The sequence below is a fragment of the Anser anser genome (genome assembly GCF_964211835.1).
Source record: "Anser anser genome assembly, chromosome: Z".
Taxonomy (NCBI): Eukaryota; Metazoa; Chordata; class Aves; order Anseriformes; family Anatidae; genus Anser; species Anser anser.
In genome coordinates, this window is record NC_139723.1 from 5,792,147 (window position 1) to 5,815,823 (window position 23,677).

Sequence of the window (23,677 nt, forward strand, 5' to 3'; positions counted from 1 at the left end):
ACTTCTGTAGAACTTCGAGGTAACGCGTTAAGTAATTTGAAGTTGTTCCTTTTTAAGTTTTTATAAAGCCATTTGGAAGTTTAATAGAATGGAGTAATCATTTACAGTTGGCCTGCTTAACAGCTGGAACAAACTAATCACTTACAGTGGGTTTGCTAGAAAAGCTTGCCACGTTTGTTTGTAAACGTACTACAAAATTAGGAAGCAGAAATAAGATAGCAATAGAAAGCTAGGGGAAGTAAATTTAGTTCAGCTGAAAAAAAAACATCCTTAAAATACTGACCTAGAGAAACTGTCAGTAGTTTCACAGATTGAGGCTTCCTCTAGAAACTAAAATCTTCCTCTCTAAACCTGAAAAATCTTGGTTTTATTGTACAAATCTTGCAACTATGGACTAAGTATTTACAACTAACAGCCTTCTTGTGATACGCACATTTTAAGTTTTTTTAATCAAACATAATGCTAGCCAGAAATACTTAAAAGAATCCTGGCGTGATGGATTAACTCAAGACATACTATCTGCACCTGTGATTTGATGGTTAATCTTTGTAGTTTACCTGCATTACACCTCGCTCATTACTGAGTGTCCGAAGTTCATCTGAATGTGCCACACAAATCTCGTGCAAGGCTGCCAGATCACGGGATAGGTCAGTTCTAGAGTGCTCTGTAGTGTCTGGAAGCTCAGGAACATTCTTGAACAAAAATGAAGAGAGCAGATTTACAGACAGTGAGTACCCAGGTAAACCCTGTACAGCTAAAGTCACAGCTCTAAGTAACTCATTAAACTACTTATAAAAAATAATACTGTGATTAAAACAGATTAATCCATTATTTTCAGGACAATGGTTTTCAGAGACCTTGTGTAAAATTTCTCATTTCGAGAAAACTGATGCATCATCACCATATACAGAAATTGCAGTTCAACCAGAAGAGGCGACCTACCTGGATGCCACACTAAAATACTCGTTTCTGTATCTTATCAAAATATTCTGAGGTGTCTTTTAGGTCACTTTAAAGAATCAACTGAGGAAGCTAGGCTCATTTATCTTTTATCTTCATTTTTAATACAAATTGTTGGGATAAATACACACATACATGAGCTCCTAACTTCTGTTACAGCTACCATACGCAAAACAGTAAGAGTTTAAATATAATAAAGCAATTGTTCAATTTCAAACTACAGTATGTACAACACATTTGGGATATTCTGGGGAATGCTGGCTGAAATCTATTTTTTAAAACAGAATTTCAATGTCTGGTCAAAGCTATATGAAATTATACATGGGATTTTTTCATTTCAGAATATATTTTTACAGACTTTTTTGGCCAAGATTCCTAATTCTCATGCAGATTAGGTATATTTTAGCTTCTCACATCTATAGAGTTGCTAAATGAACAAAATGTATGATGTTTGATGGTTTCAGTTTTGTGTGACAGGCCAGACAGCAATCTGCATTTTTTAAAGATGCGAGAGAAAAATTTATCCAGTAACAAGCATTCAAAATCATGTGGAAGCTGATGCATTTTTAAGCTAGTCAATAAAAAGTGTAAAGAATTTTCGTTTACAGTACTGCATATTTGCATTTAATTTCCAGAAAAGAATTTTTAATCACTTACCCCAAGTTCATCTAAAAACATGATCATGCGATGTTTGTTGCTCTTGATGAATGGATTTACCCCTTCCATATATGGCTCCTAGTAATTTTTAAAAGTATTCATTTTAAAAAGTGTTCATTAAAACATATCAATACCAAGTGAATTGTCATACCTGATGTGAATGCAGTGCTGTCAGACAAATGAGATCACAAAAGTGACTTTACTTTCTCAAGTGTATTTCTGAGCACCTGAATGATGTGCACAGGTCGAAAGACTGCACTTCTTGTTTCCCAGGTGGATTCAAAAATAGTTTCTTACAGGCATACTAGCATGAAATTTAACATTTCTGAAATATTTCAGATGATCTTCCCCACACATACTAGCTTTAGTAAACAAATGCTGTACGACTTTCAAAAAGGATTATCAGAAGCGGGCACCCTTTTCTTTCATTAACACTTGCACTACAAGTGGTGTGTGTCAGAAGTCACTTTCATGATGCTGAAGTCCACGTGTACTTTTCAACCATGTTGCTTGCTGCTTGGGAACTGAGACAGACCACTTGTTGCTTGCCTTCTCTTAGTGACACTGCAGAAACTTCATTAAAAGCTAGAGCTTTTTAGTGCAAATTGTCAAGCTGATTTACAACATTCACTAAGTCTAACAAAAGGAAAATGAATACAAATAGAAGAGGTGTTTGGAAGCTCTACAAGAGAAAACACTAGCGTAAGGAGCAAGTAAACGCAAGGTGAACCAGCAGGTGGCGAGAGACACTAACGAAGTTAGTAGTTCTTCATTTGTTTCAGTATTGGATACTCTATATCCAGCTCTGAGTTGAGGTCTGATTGCTCTCAGTTTGAACGTGAATTATTATATACAGATAGATGCCTGCTGAGTTTGTGTTCTCATAGCATCAATACATAGTGGCATCACATTCCGTAATGCCTACTGTAATGCCATTCATTCATCAATTGTTTTAACAGCCCCTTGCTGATACTACCAGGTTCAAAATCTTCATGGGATGCACCAAGTCAGCTTTTTAGATCAATTTGTCCCAAAACAGTGGGCCTCCTCTTCACAGTTTGGCCAGACTGCTATTCCCCTGGTTCAGATCAACACCCTGTTTAGTTCCAAATGAAGAAGACAGAAAAAGTGCAGGAACAAAGCCTCTACGCTGATGATGACAAACACGTCAGGTTTCAGAATTTGCGTAAGAAAACAAAAACAGATTTTTGCCAGTATTCAACAGGAACATTGAAATATATCAGAAAAACAATTCTAGGCTGTTCTGTGCACATATAATATTTACCTTAGCTCCAAATTCAACCAAATTTGCTAAATTCTGCACAGACTTGGCGACCAGCGTCAGCGTTCTTGCAGCAGTAGGGGAAGGAGAATCTGACAGGAATACAAAGTAGAGTTATTGGCCATTGCATTTAAGACTACCAGCAGTCACATGGAAGTAAACTCTTCTCCAATTTATATTTGCGGATTTGAATGCTTTCAATGTTATAACAGATGAGCATGCGGAAAATATCACTTGGTAAAGTAATTACTAAAGCAATGTACATTTTATGTCCAAAAAAATAAGAATATCTGATTTTGCTACTAGCTGTACACAGAAGTAGGCAAAATGAAGTGTTGTTTAATAAGAATTACGTGAAGTAGCGAGAACCATTTCCACAAATATTAAACAGTTCTGGTGAAAGGAAGATTACTTGCAAAAGTAAAATACTAAAAAAGCTTTACCTTTCTCCATATTTGTTTATACCCACCTAAGTGGGCTCTTAAGTGTTTCACCAGTTATACTTTGAGTTACTAGCACCAGGAATATAGAATAACTATGACATGCAATCCTGGCTTGTATTTCCATAGAAGTGTAGGCACTTCCTGTGCTTAACACTGTGCTTAGCACTTTACATTAACCTCACAGTCAGTTAAAACTTCGTTTTCCAACAAGTGACAGTAGCAGGACTGTTAATTTCCCCCAAATTACAGTAAATGGCCTGGTCAAAAGCCAGTTTTGAATTTTTCCAAAATTGACATAGTTACTAGATAGACTATAAATTTTATAGTTCTTTGTAAGAATGCCCTATACTGTTTATTGTCTGTCTGCGCCTTTTGTTCTCTGTCCTCCCCCTAACCCCTGCAATCCACTGAAACCCAGTTCTAGACCGGCAGAACTGGTCAAAAGAAGTGTTTTATTTCACACAACTCAAATATGTTTGAAACAAAGGAGTTGAATTTTGAAGCAAATATATTTTTTTCTGTGCAGTTACTAAGGTAATATGATTTCTGCTGAAACTGAACCATGCCCAATACACACAGCCTTCAGGATACTTTTTTCTCATTATGGGAAAAATGGAAGCCTTGCTCCAAAAGGAGTGTCAACCTTTCTATTATTATTTTCTGAACAGCACTACAAGCCCTATACAGGGTCTGCGAATTTACCTTGGCAATAATCAAGAATATTAGCAGAACTTATGCACAGGACTGTAGCAAGGTGAGCTTAACTGGGATTGCACAAATTGATAGATACCTTTTCACACATATAGACGCAGTGGTCTCATTATAGCCCAGGTCAGGAGGGACCTAACTTGCAAATTATCTTAAGATAATAAAATACCAAGGATCACTGTGTGTGAAAACAGGCCATGTTTCTTAAATGCTTTCTCCAAAGCACATGTGGAAATGATTACAGAGTGAGAAAGAACTTTCAGTTTGACACAGACCTTCTCATTTAGTATAAAACAGGAAACATGCTACATGGTCTGAAAAACTGTTTACAAAAGAAAAAAAGGAGTTTTTCTGAATCAGACTTCCGATTTTGTGTTTCCAAATCAGCATTTTAGTAGTAAAATCAGGAAACTGTTAGGGAGGGAAGGAGGAAGAGCAATGGCTAGTGCTAACCAAATACCCTCTAGTTTGGTGTGATCTTTGGCAAAAAAGTATGGGTAACAAAGATGGGGTATATCATACTTGAACTTTTAAAAACTATGTAAGTCAGACGTCTGAATTTAAATTTTCATAATAGAGTTTTCCCTTTGGTAATTTATGCCTTTCCTTTCTTCCTCCCACACAAGAAATATAGTAAAACTTCAATCTTTAGTTCCCCTCAACATACCCTTTTGTCAAAAAGATACACGCACTTGCTGTTCCATCCTTCAGTTAAAAATGCCCACAAGCATGCCTTGGTGCTTAAGGCAGCTGGCATGGAACAGTCCATACTCTCAGCAGGGAGGCTTCACGACAGGAAAGCCCCATGCCACCAGCTGTGTTGGATGTGATTCCTGATGGGTGCCAGTGTCCCTCTCACCCCTGAGAGACGTCTGGGAGAACGCTACCGGTACTGAGCAGCACCGTGCCACAGACCAGTTCTGCAATCCTGCTCTTGCAAACAGGAATGTTCCCCGTCACTGCTTTTGCTACTGCTATAAATGCACTCTACCAAAAGAGCAGCAAAAAAAACAGTTAACTACACAGGGAGAACATTCACTTGGGCACATCCATGGGAACCCTTACAGGTAGCCTTTATGTCAAACAAGATTACTGTCTCGAGTCCACACCAACCCACCCTTTATAAGTGCTACCCGTCTCTCTCGTGTTTAAAATTCCTGATTTGAGATTACTTTGACTCGTTAAGTACAGTCAAAGACTTGTACAACGTCTGGAAGCTATCGAAGCAGCAGGTTCAAATGGGTTATTCAAGAATGATTTTCTAGTTGCCAAAATATATTCCAGGCTCTGCAGACACACTTTCAACTCTATAGATCTTGTTCATCGAAGAGATACCACAGAAGTTCAGACATGAACTTTGACATTGCATTCAAAACGAGATGTGAGGATCACATGCTTGGCTTTTCCACACTGATAAAATGTATTGCACACTGCTAGACTATAACTCTACACTGTATCATTGAATACAACAGCACACATCCTGGAGTTTAGAACAAGCACCTTCTAATCTTCAAGGGTGAAAGGCTCACTGTTAGGGAGAAGTCATAAGTGATGTGGATAACATGAGTTTGGACACCGTTCAAAAAGCTTCATCATTTTCTACGTTAGACACTAAACTCATGCCTACTACTATACAAGGTATGAATTTGATCTGAAGCATATAGTCACCTGAGATGATATTAAACATCCTTGGGTTCAGGATAGCAGGACAAATCAGTCGAAGAAAAACAAAGCCACTGAAATGGGAAGAAAAATTTATTTTGTTCAATAATAAAATTAGAGAAGTAATGTAAAACTGTGTAGTCTTTAAGGATTCAAGTTAGTGTGAAAATCTTCTTAAGACAGACAACAACCAACTAGCCTGCACTCTGTGAACATGTTTGTTAGTTAGGAACACTGATACGACTTCAGCTATGATAAAAACCGAAAGAACAGGCATATTGATTTCCCAATTAAGGTGAACGGTTGAAACTGCCTGGGAAGAACTTAACTGCGAAGTCATACTGAAGCTGATCGAAGTCCACGCTGGCTTCAGAAAGGAAAGGCCCCTGCTCTCCTACCTTCCAGAGGTTTTCTGCTGTGCATTACAGAGGGCGTTCATCCTGCAGCCGCCCACTACGCCAACCAATGTAAAGAGTGCAGGGCTGCGTGGGCGGAAGGGAACCTCTCTTTTGGCAGCAACACAGCCTTAGATCAGCTTAAGCCAACCCATATCCTGATGACAGCATGTTGCAGCAGCAGAATAAATAGTAAGCGATCTACCTTCCTTCCAGAAGTAACTGCTGCCATCTAGAAAGCTGGAAAAAGCATTCTGTTTGCAGAGCTAGGAACTCATTCAACCGGAGGTCAAAACAACCTTCAGCAGCATGACAAAAATCTAACTTTCTTAATAGCAGAAGTAGGAAACACCCAGCTCATGGCAACCTCAATCCTGCCTAACTGCTGTACGAGGAAGAGACATACAGACCAGCTAAGACAGTCTAAGCCATCCTTCATTTTGTTTGGACTGCTTAGACATTACCACCAGACTGTTCTTCACTACAGCAGTAACAAAGCCTTAACTTACAAAGGAGGGAATGGGATGTTGCACTGCCTTGCTTATTGTTAAGTGCACAGTGACTGTAATATTCGTATTACTTGGGTGTATGCACGTAGCATCACCTGTTACATATACCAATAAAGAAGCTTCTTTCTTCTCCAAGAACAACAAATTATGGATTGATAAGACAATAATCTTGACCCTTCATGAAGAAATAAAATTCTATCGCGTGAATTTAAACCTATTAATAAGTACATAATTTTGAAGTCATGGCATACACACCGACCTCTCTTTTTTTTATTTTTTGTAAAACTGTCTGAAGCTGAAGACCACTGAGGTACAATCAGAAAGGATGGACCTTGCTGATCCAAAAGATTTGGTGCTTCTTACCTTGCCTAAATTAATGAGTCAGTATCTATATGTGATTTTTACAATCAGAGAGAAATGACAGCAGTGTCTGAGTAACAGGGAAGCTACCCAGACATCTAAAAACTGTCCACATGTCTCTGAATACTCTTAAGCATTTGTTCACCATGATTAGTGCAATAAAACATGACAGTCTTCACCAAAGGCTGCAAAACTGTAGTGATAAGTCACAAGTACCAGTTGTAAAGACTAAGGTCACACCGGAAAGTGACCCAGTATTTATAGCACTGGGTGGAGACCTCTAGAAAACTGTAAATGTGAGCTGTGTCCACATAAAGAAAGCCACATGTTTCTCTGGAGCTGGGGTGGAACAAAAAGATGTTATATATCCACTGCTGAGCTCTACAGCCCTGCAATGTGTTAGCCCCTCAAAACAAGAGGGGCTCATAATATGAGCAGCCTTAATTTCAAGGCTAAGATCCAGCACAGCACCCTGGATGACATAAACTGTGGCTTTTAATGTTGAAATGATAAACAAGGCCCAAAGACAAATCCTCTGAAAATCTCCCACTGGAGGGAATCTAACCTCAGTACCTACTGGTACAACTGCCAGATGTTGGGAGGAAATAAATAAATAAAAAGATGTGTCTGATAACCTCAAGCCTGTAACATTTAGAAAAACATTGTCAAGATCACATCTTTGTCAGGCATTTTTGTTGGACTGGCACTGGAAGGTGTTTGAGGAAGAACTTGAATGTTGCTTTGGATTATAAATGTAGATTGGAGTTTGTGTGCACAGCGTGAGATCAGAGGAGCCAGGTAGAGCGTCCTCTTGCATCATTTTTACAGGAGCTTGGGAATGTTCCAACATGGCCGGATGGGAGCAGAGAAATGGACGTAAACTGTTACCATATAGAATTATTTGTTTTCAGAAAACAACAGAGTGTTGATAAGAGTGATTAGCACTAGCAACACAGCACTAGCAACTGGGAGCCTTCTCTGATGCAAAGAACTATATATTCCAGACTGTACTTCACTGAAATCTAATGACAGTTCAATGGGCTTTATGAGAAGGTGTTAGATTCCTTACCATGTTGGGTCTGCATTTTAAGGAGTATTTATCTTAACCTGTGTAAGATTTCTCCAGCAATCAACACACACTATGTAAGAATTAGGCAGTAAAGCATGGTCTTCCCAGGTGGCATGAGACCAGAATGCAATCTTCAGAGGTCACTGCTCCCTACAGGTATTTGTGAGTTATCCTCACAAAAGTTAACTACTGCTTCAAGAGAAGTTTTTCTTTCACAGAAAGAAAAAGGGAATCATTGCTTTAGTTGTAAAGCTTAACGAAATGCAAGTAAGTTTGAAGTTAAAACTATTAAGTAAAGCTATCCTGGCCTCTGTACTACATCATCTTACTCTGGCAAAGTTCTATGAACATGATTAAGAATTTAGCAAGCTCTTAATCCTTAATTGGGATATCATGCCTCAGTATCATAAATTACACAGATAGCAATATTTAAAGTAGTATTATAAAGTTTTGTCACTGAAAGAAAAATAGATAAGCAAACTGAAGCATATCATTAACAAGACTAGAAGATTACTTTCAACATAGAACATCAAGTAACTTACCTAACAACTCTGGTTCTCATGGTGGTATTAGCTGGCCACTTGCTTTGAACAGACTTCTGCAAGCACCCATAAATATATCTCAACGTCCTGCAAAAATAATAGCTAATTACTCATTCCATTAAACACAGTGAATCAAAATAGTTGCTGAGAAAGGATATAATCCAACCTCCTACTTGACGCAGAACTATTATCAGCTCTAATTTTATAATTTAGATATAAGTTTTAAATTTAAGGGTTAACTTATAAGTTCATACATTTGTAAAAAGTCCATTTGTAACTGTATGTTGAAAAGGCTTACAAATCAGGGAAAGGCCTTCATTAATATATAATTCCATTCATGCAGATAAGATTCTGGGATAATTTAGATGAGCATTAAACATTTTATAACCATTTATGACCTGTTGTTTAAGCAGGTATTTCCTTTTAAAAAAGACCAAATTAGATGTTTTTTTATTTTTAAAACTTTGCTCTTTTTAACTGAGTAACGACTTTTCTTTCCATAAATAAGGGTTAGGTTTTTAGAAGTGTCTGAGCAACCACAGCAATACTCCTCTTCCATCAAAAAATGGGAAAACTGTGTCATTTTTCACCAGTGTTGGGAGCCGCACAATATAATTAAAAGGAGTGCAACTTTTAACCTTGTCAGCACTACCACAAACTAAACACTTCTGTGCTACTCTGCCAGCTCAAATTCAAGGATTTTGTTTAATTTAAAAGCTAATGATACAGTGAAAGAAAACAGTAATATACACACTTTATTAGACAGTTCAAGTCTAAAATATGAGCACAAGTTATTGTAGCATTTTGAAAAAGAGAAATAAAATTAATCTCTCCGTATCCCTGTTAGACAGAAGTAATCATAACAGGTATCACTCTACTACTACCCGCTTGTATTTTGAGTATGGTGTAAATAGTTCCATTTCTCTTTCCCAGCGGAAGAGGACTAGGAAGAATTTGTAATCAACAACATACAACTGTCTCCTAACTTGTACTGTCTTCTACCTCTTTGAGGAAATATGATACTGATTATTTTTATTCTTCTTCTTTCCCTGTCCTCTTGGACCTAGTAGCTTCTCCTTCAAAGAAAAGCAGATATGTGTTAGCCAAAGGGTTTTGCTAAAAAAGTACTGTTTATTTCAGAAAGGGTTATTTTTTAATTCATCTATATTCCTCTGTACATACAACAACCCTAAAGACATTAGTCTTGTGACTGATTAGCAAAAGAGGAACCAGTAAGAAAACAATTTTAATGTGCAACATAAATCACCAAACAGGAATTTTCAAACGCAAATCTGAACAGAAAACTGCAACTTACGGAGGCAGTATCTCTGCAGCCATGAATATTTTCTCCACCAATTCTGAAAGTATACTGAGTAAATGTTGCAGATTAGTGTTTACATCTTCATTTTTTTCTAGTTTTGAAGGATTTAACTAAAACCAAAAAAGAAAAAGATTAAGCTTCCTCTCCTAACTAGAGCTACCTATGGAAGTTTTATAATATTACACTTAATACTACTTCAAAATAAATTAAATATTCTGCCGCTGTACAAATGTCAAGACTCCTGCAGAACTCAAAAATCTGATTCAATGGCTAGCAAGCACATGAGAAGAAGCAATAATTCTACTATGCTACGCTTTTAATAGCTCATTCAACACTATCCATCTACATGACTTTTTGCATCTTTTAATTCAAATTACTGAGGACTCCCATCCTTTCCCACAATTCAGCTAGAGTAAAACACAGAAGTTAGGAGAGTCGTTTAAAAAAAAACCTGTAAGATCAGTAACAAGCCATTAACATGAGGGAGTCGAAAGTCATAATAGAATCACAGAATGTTAGGGATTGGAAGGGACCTTGAAAGATCGTCTAGTTCAATCCCCCAAGTTCTGACTTCTACAACGTCTTGAGCTTACTAGAAGTTATTTAGGACAGGCCATTGAGTAACTGCTGCAGAACAACCTACGTTTTTGTTCTGTAGAAAATGTAACTTAAAGAAATGTGAATTAAAAAACTTAAAAATTAGTACTATGAATATTGCTCAAGCTAACATCTAGAAAAACTTAATGAATTCAGTCCCTGTATTAATCATGTAAATTAAATTTAGTTCGGAGAGATCGATAAATGTCTCTAAAGCTAATATTTAATGCAAACATAATGTCTAACAGTCCGTAGATAATTGTGTCAATAAACCAAGATGTTTAAAAACATAGTTCAAGGTATCACCTCACAGGACTGCTTGCTCTCCATTATCTTTAATATAGAGTCTTTCAGTGCATGGTGAACGAAACGTGTTGCTGTGGCTTTCATGTACTGCTCCATAAGTGTACTTGCTAAAGTGGTGGCACGAAACAAGGTAGTAGCTTCATCTGAAAGAAAAAAAAAAGTGAAAAGCTGAGAAAAGGAGATAAAGAACGGTTAAAATAATTGGTGTTTACATTTCTGTGTGTTGTAAATAAAGAAGAAAAAAGAAGGCACCAGAGCCCTTCCCTCCCTACCCGCCCACAGTTTCAGTAAACTTTAGTGTAATAAGTACAATACCTTCCATGCTTATTTCCCTGTCATTTAGTGTTCGTAACAACAAGGACTCAAGCTTTTCATGAAGAAAAATCTTCAATAAAATGCCAGCCAACAGTGTTCTGTCCTGTCCACAAACATGTGATAAGGCATAGACTACATGAAGCTCTTTCTGGAGTATAAGCTGAAAGAAAAACAGAATTTTATAATATTCATAAACTTCTAACAGTTTTGGAGAAATTGGCATCATATATCTATAGCGAAATAGATGTCACTATAAATATAATGATGTCAGCCCGTGTTATTGAAATCTGTCTCAAACAACAAAGTGAGTTTTGACTGGTGATCTAAGTAAAGTTAAAACAATTTATACCTCTTTAAACTCACTGTACTCCTCTTCTGGCATGATTTTCTCCATAGAATACCGTGCTCGAACACGTAAAGATCCTGGCTCAATACCCTTTAATGGTACATGGGAACTGAGTTGAAACCACTCATCTGTTGCATGTCCTTTTTGCAATCGGCTTAGTTGGCAACGCATAAACACTTAAGGAAAAAAGCATTTTTCAGTTATCACCAGCAAAAAAGTGTTAGTATAGAATAAAAAACAGTATTTTTGTCACATGCCATCTCATTTCAGCAAGAGTATTAATAATAGTAACCAAGGTTTTTGCCATCAATATATTAGCAAGTTCTCTATTCATTGGTTTAAAAGATTCCTGCGAACTGAAGTGGAAGTAATACAAGGCGTTCTGTAAGTAATGTACAAATATACAATCAAAAATAATACTCAGATATTGACATAATTTTCTTTTTTAACACCCATGTAGAGGGTAAAGAAAGTGCTACCCTGTAATTCCTGGTAGCAGTCTCAAAATAAAAGCTTATAAAATGTTCAGAATTTACTGTGTTGTTGTTTTTCCAGCTTTGGGCTGATATCACCATCAGGCCTGCTCCCTGACCATTCTGTTACTTTTTGTTATTTATTATTATAGTGACACTACTTAAGTTCCTCGCATTAAAGTACCGCCAAGCAAACAGTCTTTGACTTTTCACATTTCTGCAAAGCCTATACACAACATGGCCTTGCAGGAATTGTCAACAATTCCAGCAGACTTTCTACTGCCCCAGTGTTGCAACAGGTGCAAGCAGGTTATCATTTGATACTGGATCAGAATAACATCATATTTATAATGCTGAATTCAGGACATTCCAGTTGCCTATTTCACATTCTTTGGAGCTGATAAACTGATATAAGATAATGCATTCAGGTCAGTTGAGCAGTGTGAAAAACAATTCATCATCTGTCACTTATCACCAGTGTGGATGGGACCACAATCCTATCAATCAACTTTCCTAGAATATTTCTTCCCAGCAAAGCTCCTATACACCCACAAATGTGCAATGTGTTTTCTTGCTTTGCTCACAAACGTATGGCACGTACTTCTCACCGATGGGGACAGTAAAATACAAGATTGAGGATAATTTGATTGTTTCTTTCTTTCCTGTTACTATAGTAGCATTCATAACTGTAATATTGCCTGGAAATTAGGGAGGGAAGGCAGCAAATATCTAGCCAGCACTAGTAGGCTGACTTCCCAGTGCCACAGAACTGACAAGTGTGCACCACAGTGACCCTTTTTCTTCTGCCAGTTGCACAATCTAAACTACCAGCTTCAAAAACAAGCTGTGGCACTACTGCAAATAAAGACTCTGCCTGAAAGGAAAAACATAAGCTAATATTTTGCTCTACAGACTTGCCTGCCTGTGTTGACCCCCTCCATTACAAAAATGTTTCTTTTTCACCATTAACTAATTTGAAATGAACCAACTACCTAGTACAAACACCAAACCAAAGCTCTCACTCCAGTTCAATCCTATGTGGAGCCCTGAGAGCCTGCTTCAGCTTTCTAATCAAACCCAAGCATTCCAGTTCTCAGTAGCAGCAGATGGGGTCCACTAATGCAGTCTATGGCTTTGTTGTGTTTTCTGTTTTTCTTTTTTAAGACATTTATATGTATTCACTTGAACAAATCCTTATGCAAATTTACTTCTCTTTCTTAAGAGAAATAAAGCGAAAATGAACAGAATTAATAATAAATTGCTTAGTATCATTCCTGTATGCTTGAAATAATTTTAAAAAGCAAAAATACTAAAATAATTATGCATTATTTGTAACAGACAAACATCAAAGTCAAAGACTTGAGAGCTCAGGAAGCATTTTAAAGTACTGAAGAAACAGCCTTCATGCTCTTATTTTAGTATTTATTTCTTTGTGTTATGATGGAAAAAATAAAGCAGTGAGACCCATACCAGATTTTCAGGACTTCAGTCTGCTTTTTATGGCAGAAGCAGCAAGCAGAAAAGCTGACTTAAACAAATAATGGGGAAGATTACAGTACCAGCCTCACATGACTCCCATTTCAGAGCAATCCACATTTAGTAACTGGTTGAAAAGCTGAATGTTCATGAAAGCAACTAGTTATCTTGCTGTTGGAAAGTTCTGGAGTTATTCAGGCAAGATATCTAGGTCTGTTAGGTGAGGTCTGTTTTAGCTTATTTTTTCCCTCCATTTATTTCAAATATTTAATAGGGCTGAGATACATGTTAATTCAACTTGAGTTGAATTTTCCCTTTTTCCTCAAAATGAAATTACGGTTGAGTTACACACTAAGAGTGCACCTAACAGCAGTCAAGCGACTCTGCCAATAAGGCACCCATCATCTCCCTGGCAATTGGATGCATTCCAAGTCAACACAATCTTCCCAATCTGGACTGAGAGAAGCAAACTCCAAAAACAATTAAAAAAAATTACTTAAGTATTCCATTCACAAACTACCCCTATAAAGGTTCTTGTTTTACTAACCAAATCATTCAGATAGCTAGATAATTTCTTTTCTAGCTCAAATGAATACAGTAACAGTGCAAGCACATGCTCAAAACTGCAACTAAAACCCTTTTGTCTGTCAGAAGAAATGTATCTTTTTCCTCCAGGTATGCAAGAATTTTTCTCATCAGAGGAAGGGCAAAGTTTTGGAATTGAATGAGGTTCTGCAAGAACATTCAATCTGAGTAGTAATTCTCCTACTTTGGTCACAGCTACAATCTCTTCTCTACAAATCTCTTCTCTGGAAAAATCACAAAATTAACACCAAGGCGTAAATAACAGGCCAGTAACACAATGTACTTAAACTGAAAACAATTGCAATAGACTATAAATACTCTGCCAGGCTTTCAAACAGACAGGTCTGAACACAGTGGAAAGGAAAAATTCTTGAAACAGGCTGAGGATGTATGAACATCAAGGAGGAGGTGGGGGCTGATGCTGCTACAGAATGAGTACATCAGCAAACAAGATACTTTGAATGGAAGAAAAAGCGTAAAACACACTGTGTGGGAAGGGAACTAAACTTGAACAATATATATATATATTTACATATATATAGAATAGCTCAGAATACACATTCTTCAGATTGAGCCCTTTCTTTACTGGGTTTACCAGCTTCCTATTAAATTGCTGGAATAGAAACAAAACAACTGCTGAAAAAGCAGCTGTCTAGGTAACAAAAAAAAAGGAGTTCTTGTGAACTCCTGTAGAAGGTGGAAGACAATATAAATTCTTTCCCATTCAAAGTGATACAGAGTTAACTTCAGGTTTAAGGCCAGGAGCGGTACAATGAAAGTACGTAGATAAGGTAAAACAAGAATACAAAACAAATTTTTGTTCCAGAGACTCTGAAGGTGGCGATTTTTTTTTTAAATTATTATTCCTTTTTAATTGATCAAAGTACCATTTTTCCTCCCTTTTTTCATTAGAAGCGAAAAAAAAAAGTAAAATGAGAAAGAATTCCATACACTCATACTTCAAACAGATCACAGAAATTAACTCAGTGAAACAGTACTTAAAAAGCAGACTTTTTCCTCTTGCTTTTTGGTAGGCACAGTCATCGTATAACACAATAGCTATTCTAGAGAAGAACTATGAAAGCCACGAAATACATAGGATTGGATTACTGTGCATTTTATTACTAAAAACATGCGAGTTTTCGCTGTAAAAAACATTAATGCAAACCCAGTAATAGACATCCAAAACATACAAATACAGTCATGTGATGTGGTAAGTGTAAAAATATACGTAATTCTCTTGTGACAATTACAAGAGTAATGAAAACTGCACAAAGAATCCATTGCTGCAATACATATGCAACTTTTACAGAAAAATACTTACATATATCTGGATCTTTACTTTTCTTTGTTTTGTTACTAAGACTTATCTCAAATCTATTAATATCAGATGAAAGATCACTAGGAGAAAAGACAGAAAGCCTCAATTAATACTATACTTCGCTGACATTTAATCTTATTCTAAACTCATTCCAATCCTGAATTCTCATTTACAGCCAAAGACACACACTTACATTAACAAAGATATTTAGGTGCCTACATAAAATTCTGCCCATGCATTTATGGCTAAAATCTCACAGTTGTATAACCACACATACAGCATTTTTAAAAAGCATACACAACAGAAGACAGAGTATTAAGAATCTTAAATGCAATGCAACTTACAAGTGAAATTCAGTAAATCAAGAAGAGTGAGACTTACTCAAAAACAAATTCTTCCGACCACACAGGGTTCTGCCCTTCCCTGATATGTGTTTTTGCTACCTGGACACTGTTCAGGTAGATGTTGCAATACGGATTAGTAAAATGCTTTACTGGGAGGGTATGAGCTTCTTCTACATGCAAAATAAGACTGCTGACCTAAAGAAAATACAAAGGATTTACTTCTTTTTGCTAAAACAGAAATACGTAACAAATGAATATAAATTTTCTTCCTCCATGGGGAAGCGTAATATTAATGTATAAATACTGAATACAAAGTATAATTTCCTGATAGAGAAAAAGTTGCAGTGGAACAACATTTTAAGAGGTACCAGTGACAAAGTAAAAGTAATATCAAATAATTACTGAAAACAAATCTCTGGCACCATATGTTTTAACACATCCCACGAGACATTAGGATTTGCAAATACTAGCTGTTCTATGCAGAGAAAATTTTACTGAAATCAAGAACTGGCACTTTGAGTAACAGCCATGGATGGATGATTCCAACCACAATAGCATATTTGGTGCTTTCCTAACAGATTATGTAAAATTGCTTTGAAGAATATTTTGAACTGCCTCCTACCGCACAAACTTCTGAAACAGACGTAATTCATATCTGACTCAAACAACTACTGATATCAGCTGATGTCAAATAAATATAATAAATACAGGAATCACCATATTTGATCAGGTCAGCATTCTACGTAAATTCAAATATTCAGCACCACAAACTTCAAATGACAGTACAAGAAAATTACGTAACAATTCACATTAGTTTCTTTACATTCTCTTAGAAGACAGCTTACACCATGAAAGTCACCAGCAGGCTTTTATTTTCCATTACACTCTGCAGAACATGCAGATACGAACTAATTGATCTGTTTTCACATTTTTAAGTTTAAGTTCCCTGACATAACTTCTCTAGGACAGAAATAGAAGTGTGTGATTTTTTATCTTTCATCTTGATGACTCACGCATACTTTTTACCTATTTCCTATTTTATTCCTGTATGGAGACAAACATTTTGTTTTTTGAAGAACAGAATTAGTTCAGATTGCCACTCTTTGTTTGGCTTTTGCAAACTGCAATAACTAAAAGCTAAGCAACCCCACAATTTTCACCTGACAGTTCATCTGTGAATTCAATTAGTTCTTTACTTCAGAAGCATTTAATCTTCTTTAATGTTAACTACAGAGTAATTCTGTGTGTGCTGAAAAACATTGTATTCTAATTCTCTTTCCACGGACTGCTAAAATAATTACTTTTGGTGTTCCTAGCATTCAAAACTATCAGGCATTCTTGAATTATTTTCCTGTTATTCTCCAATCGTTACAGACTTAGTCATTTATGACTATCTGTCATCTACATCTGTAAGAAATTCTGGCCATGACAGCACTTTCATGTCAGATACTAAGCCACAAGAACGGACCAGCATGCATTTGCTACTAAAAATGAATAGTTAAACAAGCATTTTGTTTATACGTGACATAAGTCTGCCAATTTCTTGTAAAGCTCCTCAAATGTGGAGAATCTAAAGAATTAAGGTGATACGAATGCTGACTTCTTTACACTTTTACTCAAATGAGGTCAGACAGTAATACTTAGCATAGCATCTGCAGATTCCCTAAAAGCACTTTGTCTTTACATATACATGTATTATAGCAAAGTTGAAATGATTCTGGTTCTGCATAACTCCAGAAAGAAAAGCAAGTACATGTAGAATTTGTCAAAAGGAAAATTCTCAGATTTATCAGTTTCGTTTCACAAGGAGACGAAACACTCCCCCTCCCTTCCCCCTAAAAACCCCATAGTATTTATACAGCTTCACCTGACGTAGACGTTTATTTGATGTTCCTGGACTGGTTTTTCTTAAACTGCAAAACATCTGCAGAGCTTTCATCCAGTCCTAAGAGAGAAGGATGTGGAATAGTGTAATGAAACAAAGTCAGACAGAGATTCTTGCAATGGACTAGACATCTAAAAAGATATGTTGAATATCTTAAGTATTCCCCTAGCTTAACGTTTTACGTAATTCCAAAGCATTCAAATTTGTTAAAGCAAAATTCTTATCTTTAACGAGCAAATCCAAAAAGAATTTGCAAATCTAAACCATTTTCTCTTTTGGAAATATCAAGCATTGCTAATGAGATGTATACAGTGTGACTTTTACAAATTTTCCAGGCTAGTAGTATTACATTAGATTACAAAGGGCATATAAAATGAAGCAAAAACTTGTTTGCTTCAGAGAAAATAACAGTTAACAAGACAAATAGTTCTGATATTTCTCTCCGGTATTTCTGTATTCCAGCCATAGCACTTGTATACTTCAACCAAAAACTACAAAAGCATTAAACAACGAGAAGTATACCATACATATTTTTCTGTACTGAATTATACCAGAAGAAATGTTCTCCAAAAAACATTAAACAACATAATGGAAGTTCAGTCCATGGCACCTGAACCTGTCCAAACTAAAAAAAAAAAAAAGCAAACAGGCAGGCGCTGGATTCTAAGCAATAGTTTCCTTCATGTATCTCCTACTACTGCATTGTAACACCTGCTAATATAGACTTAACCACTATCTATTTGTAGTATACTTGCTTCCTACTACAGAAGGGTGGTATCATTGAACACTGCAAGGCAAACAAATCACTTTTAAAACCATATTTACCAACAAAAGCTCTCACCTGTGCTTGTTCTGGAGTTTCGCCTGCAAAGTAAAAGATGTAATGCTCTTCACTAAAGTGCTGAACTACTATCTGAAAACAGTTTGGCCTTAAAGACAAACAAAACAAAAAAATATGTTTTATTAATCTTCATAATATTGACAGACACCTTCACTTATTAATCTCAGACTGGACATCGGGAAGCATTTCTGTACCCTGAGGGTGGCCAGACACCGCAACAGGCTTCCTAGCGAGGTGCTGGGTGCCCCGAGCCTGTCGGTGTCCAAGGGGCATTTGGACAATGCCCTCAGTACTGTGCTTTGACTTCTGGTCAGCCCTGAGCTGGCCAGGCAGATGGACTGGATGAGCTCTCAAGGTCCCTTCCAGCTGACCCATTCTAATATACCAAAATGACATTTACACTGGACTAATATTTTTCTGCTGATTGTCTGAAAGGAGCATTGAACATGGCATCAATTCGGGGGGGGGGGGCACAACTCTAGCAACAGCACCCATGGAGACAGGATGGACTGCAACAACAAAACTTCTCCCGAGTTTCAAAACATTTTGGTTTGAACACATCATGTCATTTTAAGGAAATCATGTTTCAGTACAGCTAGTTTGGTTTTGAGCATGAAGAAACTTCTAAAATGTTTCATATTGAATATGCATGTCTACTGACTTTTAGTCTAGGCAAAAAACAAGCATCTGGGAACTATCTGGGATGAGGACTATTCCTACAGGCTTTTTAAAACAAGCAGAAGTTCAGCATTAGTTCCCACAATTAATGACAAGTTAAGGATTTGTTCTTTAGGGAGTTCAGAAAACAATACTAACATAAGGAATTCTCTACATCCTGTGTCCCACAGGTCTCAAAACTAATAAAATGTGTATTGGATCACACACTACTCATCTGATGTATGTGATAAAAACTTCTAATGCCTTAAATAATCATGGTTTCTCTTCCGCTTTTTACACCTCCATTAATTTGTCAGAAATCTTTTTTGTTAAATTATAAGCTATTTCAAGTGCACGCTTCATTTACAACCTTCCACGTTACGTTCAAACAAATTTAGCTGTTCATAAACACAGCATTACGGGAGGATCTTACTTCATTTGCAATGGAATGTCAGTCTTCAGTTCCTCCATCCACTTCAGTGCCTGGAGAAATGCCGACATGGCATTTTGTCTCCATGCCACAGAAGGATGGGGGAGAGCAGGAAGTAACCAGAGCTAGGGCTACTTAAATCACTGTCCCCAAAGAAACAAACAAAACTACAGACTTCAGCGTACTTCTGAGAAAATGATAAAAGAAGGGTTTGTATTATTTTTCTTCTTTTATTTTTTTCCTTCTCCTAATACCAGCTACTTAAAGTATAGGAGGAACTTTATCTCAGCTACAGTTCCTTATTATCAGCTTCCTGAGGTGATGCAACCATGCATCTTCTTCTACCCACATTTAGTACCACTGACTCTCCATTTTAAAACAGCACAGGGCTTTTTGGAAGCTGCTTAAGAAAAGGTCACCATTAAACAAACTTCTGCTTCTTTAAAATGTACACCAAAGCTTCCTTCGTAATTGCCAACTCACATGAGGAACATTTCAGTAGTAGTGTTTTTTTGTTTTGTTTTGTTTTTTTAATGTCTATTCTGGTACACTTCATTTATATCTATGCTCCTCATTCCATTAGTTTCATGGGTTTTTAGAATTTAAGAGTGAAAAAGTCTGGTGGAGCAAAATCTTTGCAGCTTAAGAAACACCGCAAATTTTAAACATATATGTTCAAGGGTGTTTTTTTTGTTTTGTTTTTGCAAAAAAACACATTAAATTGGCTACAAATCACCTTTGATTAAATAGTAACACATGGGTTTATCAGAATTTCTATTTATTTATTTTTAATCTGACACTTCTAGGAGTAAGCGTTCATGTTTCTTGTATATAGCTCTAAATAGAGGTCAGTGGACTTATATCTGAATTATTACAGTAAATAAGACTTGATGTCAAAATTATCTCTGAGGATAATTTTTTGAAAAAATAATTTATAAGGATATTGACTTATATGAAGTAACTTACTTTTAGAGTTGGTCTGATCTAACAGAAGTACTCATTCTCAAATACAAAATCACTTACAAACTCTACTTAACCAAGTTAGCTTTCAACTGCCTATCAAAGAAATGTAGATCTTTTGGAATTGACAAAAATTCTTGACCTTGTCAATTCTTAGTTCAAAAGGATTAAAACCCTAAGCATTCACTCACAATTTCTAATGCATAAAAGACGAAACACTGAGCAATTATTACACTCAATATTCAATAATGCAAAAGCTTGAATCATTATCACACCTCATTTCACAATACAGCTTTAATACTAAATACTGAAGTTTTAACTGCAAGTTGTTTATGAACTCTTGCTAGCAACTGAGTATGAACCAAAAGTCACAAGGCAAGACAGAGCAACCTGCTCCCTGGCAGCATATTGCACATACATTGTACATGCTTCAAATGAGCAGTCAGTTCTCCTGCTGCACATACAAGAACCAAAAGCCAGCATCCCACCTGCCAAACAAACTGTCATGTACTCCATAGACAGAACACACACTAAGGTCTATTAGTCCTTTGGGTTTCGTGGCTCGCTTTTCACTTTCAAAATAAATAAGCTGGGCATCGTTTCCCTCTAGTATAAAGTACAAGTTTTTCCATCTTTTTCCTTTACCTGTAGAAAAGTAAAGCAAGAAGTTAATATAGTATTCTAAAGAAAATGGAAATTTTGTAAATGAAGATAATGGAACAGCGTGGTAAGCTTCTGTCAGACTCCAAACAGAAGAACAATATACAGCTAATCACACCAGGTATATTATCAGTATATATACTTAATTTTATGCAACATGTAGCTAAATCTAGACCCTTGTGATAATTCAGGTGCAGTTGCAAAAGGGTCTCTAAACATTTTCACTGATTTCAACAGGATTAAGGAAGTGCATATGAGCTGCCTGGACAATGGGTTCGTATCAGCAGGAAAGTCTGTATGCATATAGCTTACAAATAATATCCTGATGCTGTGATCTCATTTATTACAACAATTTTAATTAATAAACAGACTCTTGACATGAGAAAATTATTCATGAACTTTGACCAATTTGTAAAAGAATCTTAACACACCTATCTGCAGTAATTTGGCTAGTTCCCCTTGTTTCAGAGAAAACATTCTCTGAACTTCAATAGATAAGAACTTTCTGGAACTAATTCTTATGAGTCACATGTAAGTTTGTGTTTTACAAAAAATATTCAGCCTTAACATTATGCTTTGATCATCACAAATCCACCACAGCCTTTGATGAATGAGTACTAGCATTGTGTTTGAAAAGATGACTAACATCCAGTTACCACGCTCTGTCTGCTGGATGAAGAGTGATTTCATTACATTTGTTCCATACGCAGCTATGTACGTCTCTCTACACCTGCTCAGTAATCCTGTTTGCACTTTTAAAGTGTTATCATTATCCCATTTAACTAAACTTCTTCTCTTCACTCTCATCCAGTTCCTCACTCTGCCACATCCCTGTACAGTTTCCCTCAGAATTAAACTTCTCAATAGATGTTTTCCTTGTTCTGTTTGTAAGATTTATGATTTTGGGCTTTTTTCTTTTATTTGGCAATATTTAACTTCATACTTTTTTCTCTCTTTTTACTTGCTGTCTACACTACTATCTATAATTTATCCTTTTAGCTACAGTCTCCATCATCTGCAAAAACTTTTGTTACTGATTTGTTTCCATTACAGTTGATTAAAAAAAAAAAAGTAGAAATAAACACTTTGCAAGGTACTAGCTGCTCTAGAACTTTAAAGACCTGCCCAGTGGCAATTCTTCAGGCATATATAACATATATAAAATAACATGAATCAGTCTACTTCTAATCTTTTAATTGTACATTATGGTGATGGTATCAGTGTTAGATCCCCAAAAATGTTGCTATATATCTTGTAGGTTTAAAGTGTTTTTTTTTAAATTTAAAATATGTAACCTAACTCGGAATAACAGAACAGCCGTAGAATTGAATTGATTTGTACTATTCTAGCTCTTATGTCTGCAAGAGTTTTTTTGAGCTCTGTATAAAATATGAGTATTTTTCATGAAAATGCATCTTATTAAATAAGTCTGAAAGCTAACTCTGACAAAGGTGCCTAGTTTTAGTACTGTATTCTGATATTTTTTTTTTTACAATGAAAAACTCGCAATCAATATTTTCACACTGCCTATAGTTTTGTGTATTATCTATTTCCATTCATATGCAAGTCAAGGAAAGAAACTTTAACACTGTTTACACACATTCTACAACATTTTGCCCACTTCAATTTTATTCTTTCTAGCACCAGTATTATATACTAAATTCTAATGTGTACCCAGGTCTGTTTTTAAAAAAAAAATTGTATACAGAACTCACTTTTTTTCAAAAGATAGCCTTTTTTGACAATATTTTTATAAAAAGCATCCTTTGTTTTGCGACGAATTGTATTGTAGATTTCTTTTCCATCCACCGTATCATTAAGCACTTGCTCTTGATGCTAGTAAACAAGGAAGAAAACATTTTAGGCTCAGAAACCACCATTAAAATAAAATCATATACCGAGGCTGCAACCAATATCGTCTTACTACCAAATCTTTAATACTGTTCTCTACATCGCTTTATTAAAATGCATTAATTTTTAATAATATACCCTTGCTGGAAACGTAATACAACTATTTTCTGTGGCATTATTAGACCAGAGTCATGATAAAAGTTATCAATACAGACCAGCTTTTATAAGGTAACATCTGTGTATTTTTCCCATTAAGTAGAAAGCAGCATGTTTCACAGTGATTTCTGTAAAATTTATGGAAGTTGTAAAAGATTTATCTAGCACCTGTCTTCTATCAAGGTTTTTTAGACAGAGTAATCAGGGACAAACTCTGAAGCAACCAGAACAGTACACATCTCAGTTAAAACTGACACGCCCACAGAGTTGCACAGACCCTCATTTCCCTGATTAAAATTCACGTGTTCTAATTGGATAGAACTCTAACAGAATACAACAGAAGAAAGCAGAAACATGAGACAGAAAAAGGATAAATCACACAGAAAATTGTAAGAACTGGAAAAGTCAACAAATGGGAATGGCCAAAAGCCAAGCTAAGTTTGACCTTACCTAGTAAGCTGATCAGCAAAAAGTCTTGCACCATTAAGAAAATATGAAAAACAAGACTGTCAAGCAGTGAGAACAGCGTTGAGATAAAAAGCAATAAATGAACTGACTCAATATTG

At 36.1% G+C, this 23,677-nt stretch overlaps 1 protein-coding gene across 1 annotated transcript in view; it reads right to left on the reverse strand.

The window, feature by feature from the left end:
* The window catches only part of RASA1 (RAS p21 protein activator 1), a 63,388-nt gene that overhangs the window by 2,317 nt on the left and 37,394 nt on the right, over positions 1–23,677 (reverse strand). Inside the window, exons 10-24 of the mRNA XM_083818665.1 lie at positions 22,820–22,940; positions 20,933–21,089; positions 18,398–18,485; positions 17,539–17,616; positions 15,709–15,866; positions 15,331–15,407; positions 11,476–11,648; positions 11,127–11,286; positions 10,812–10,954; positions 9,903–10,018; positions 8,588–8,674; positions 5,719–5,786; positions 2,903–2,991; positions 1,618–1,695; positions 558–692 (exon numbers count right to left, since the gene is read on the reverse strand). Of these exons, the coding sequence (XP_083674791.1) occupies positions 558–692; positions 1,618–1,695; positions 2,903–2,991; positions 5,719–5,786; positions 8,588–8,674; positions 9,903–10,018; positions 10,812–10,954; positions 11,127–11,286; positions 11,476–11,648; positions 15,331–15,407; positions 15,709–15,866; positions 17,539–17,616; positions 18,398–18,485; positions 20,933–21,089; positions 22,820–22,940 (1,728 nt within the window). The remainder of the gene's footprint in view (positions 1–557; positions 693–1,617; positions 1,696–2,902; positions 2,992–5,718; positions 5,787–8,587; positions 8,675–9,902; positions 10,019–10,811; positions 10,955–11,126; positions 11,287–11,475; positions 11,649–15,330; positions 15,408–15,708; positions 15,867–17,538; positions 17,617–18,397; positions 18,486–20,932; positions 21,090–22,819; positions 22,941–23,677) is intronic.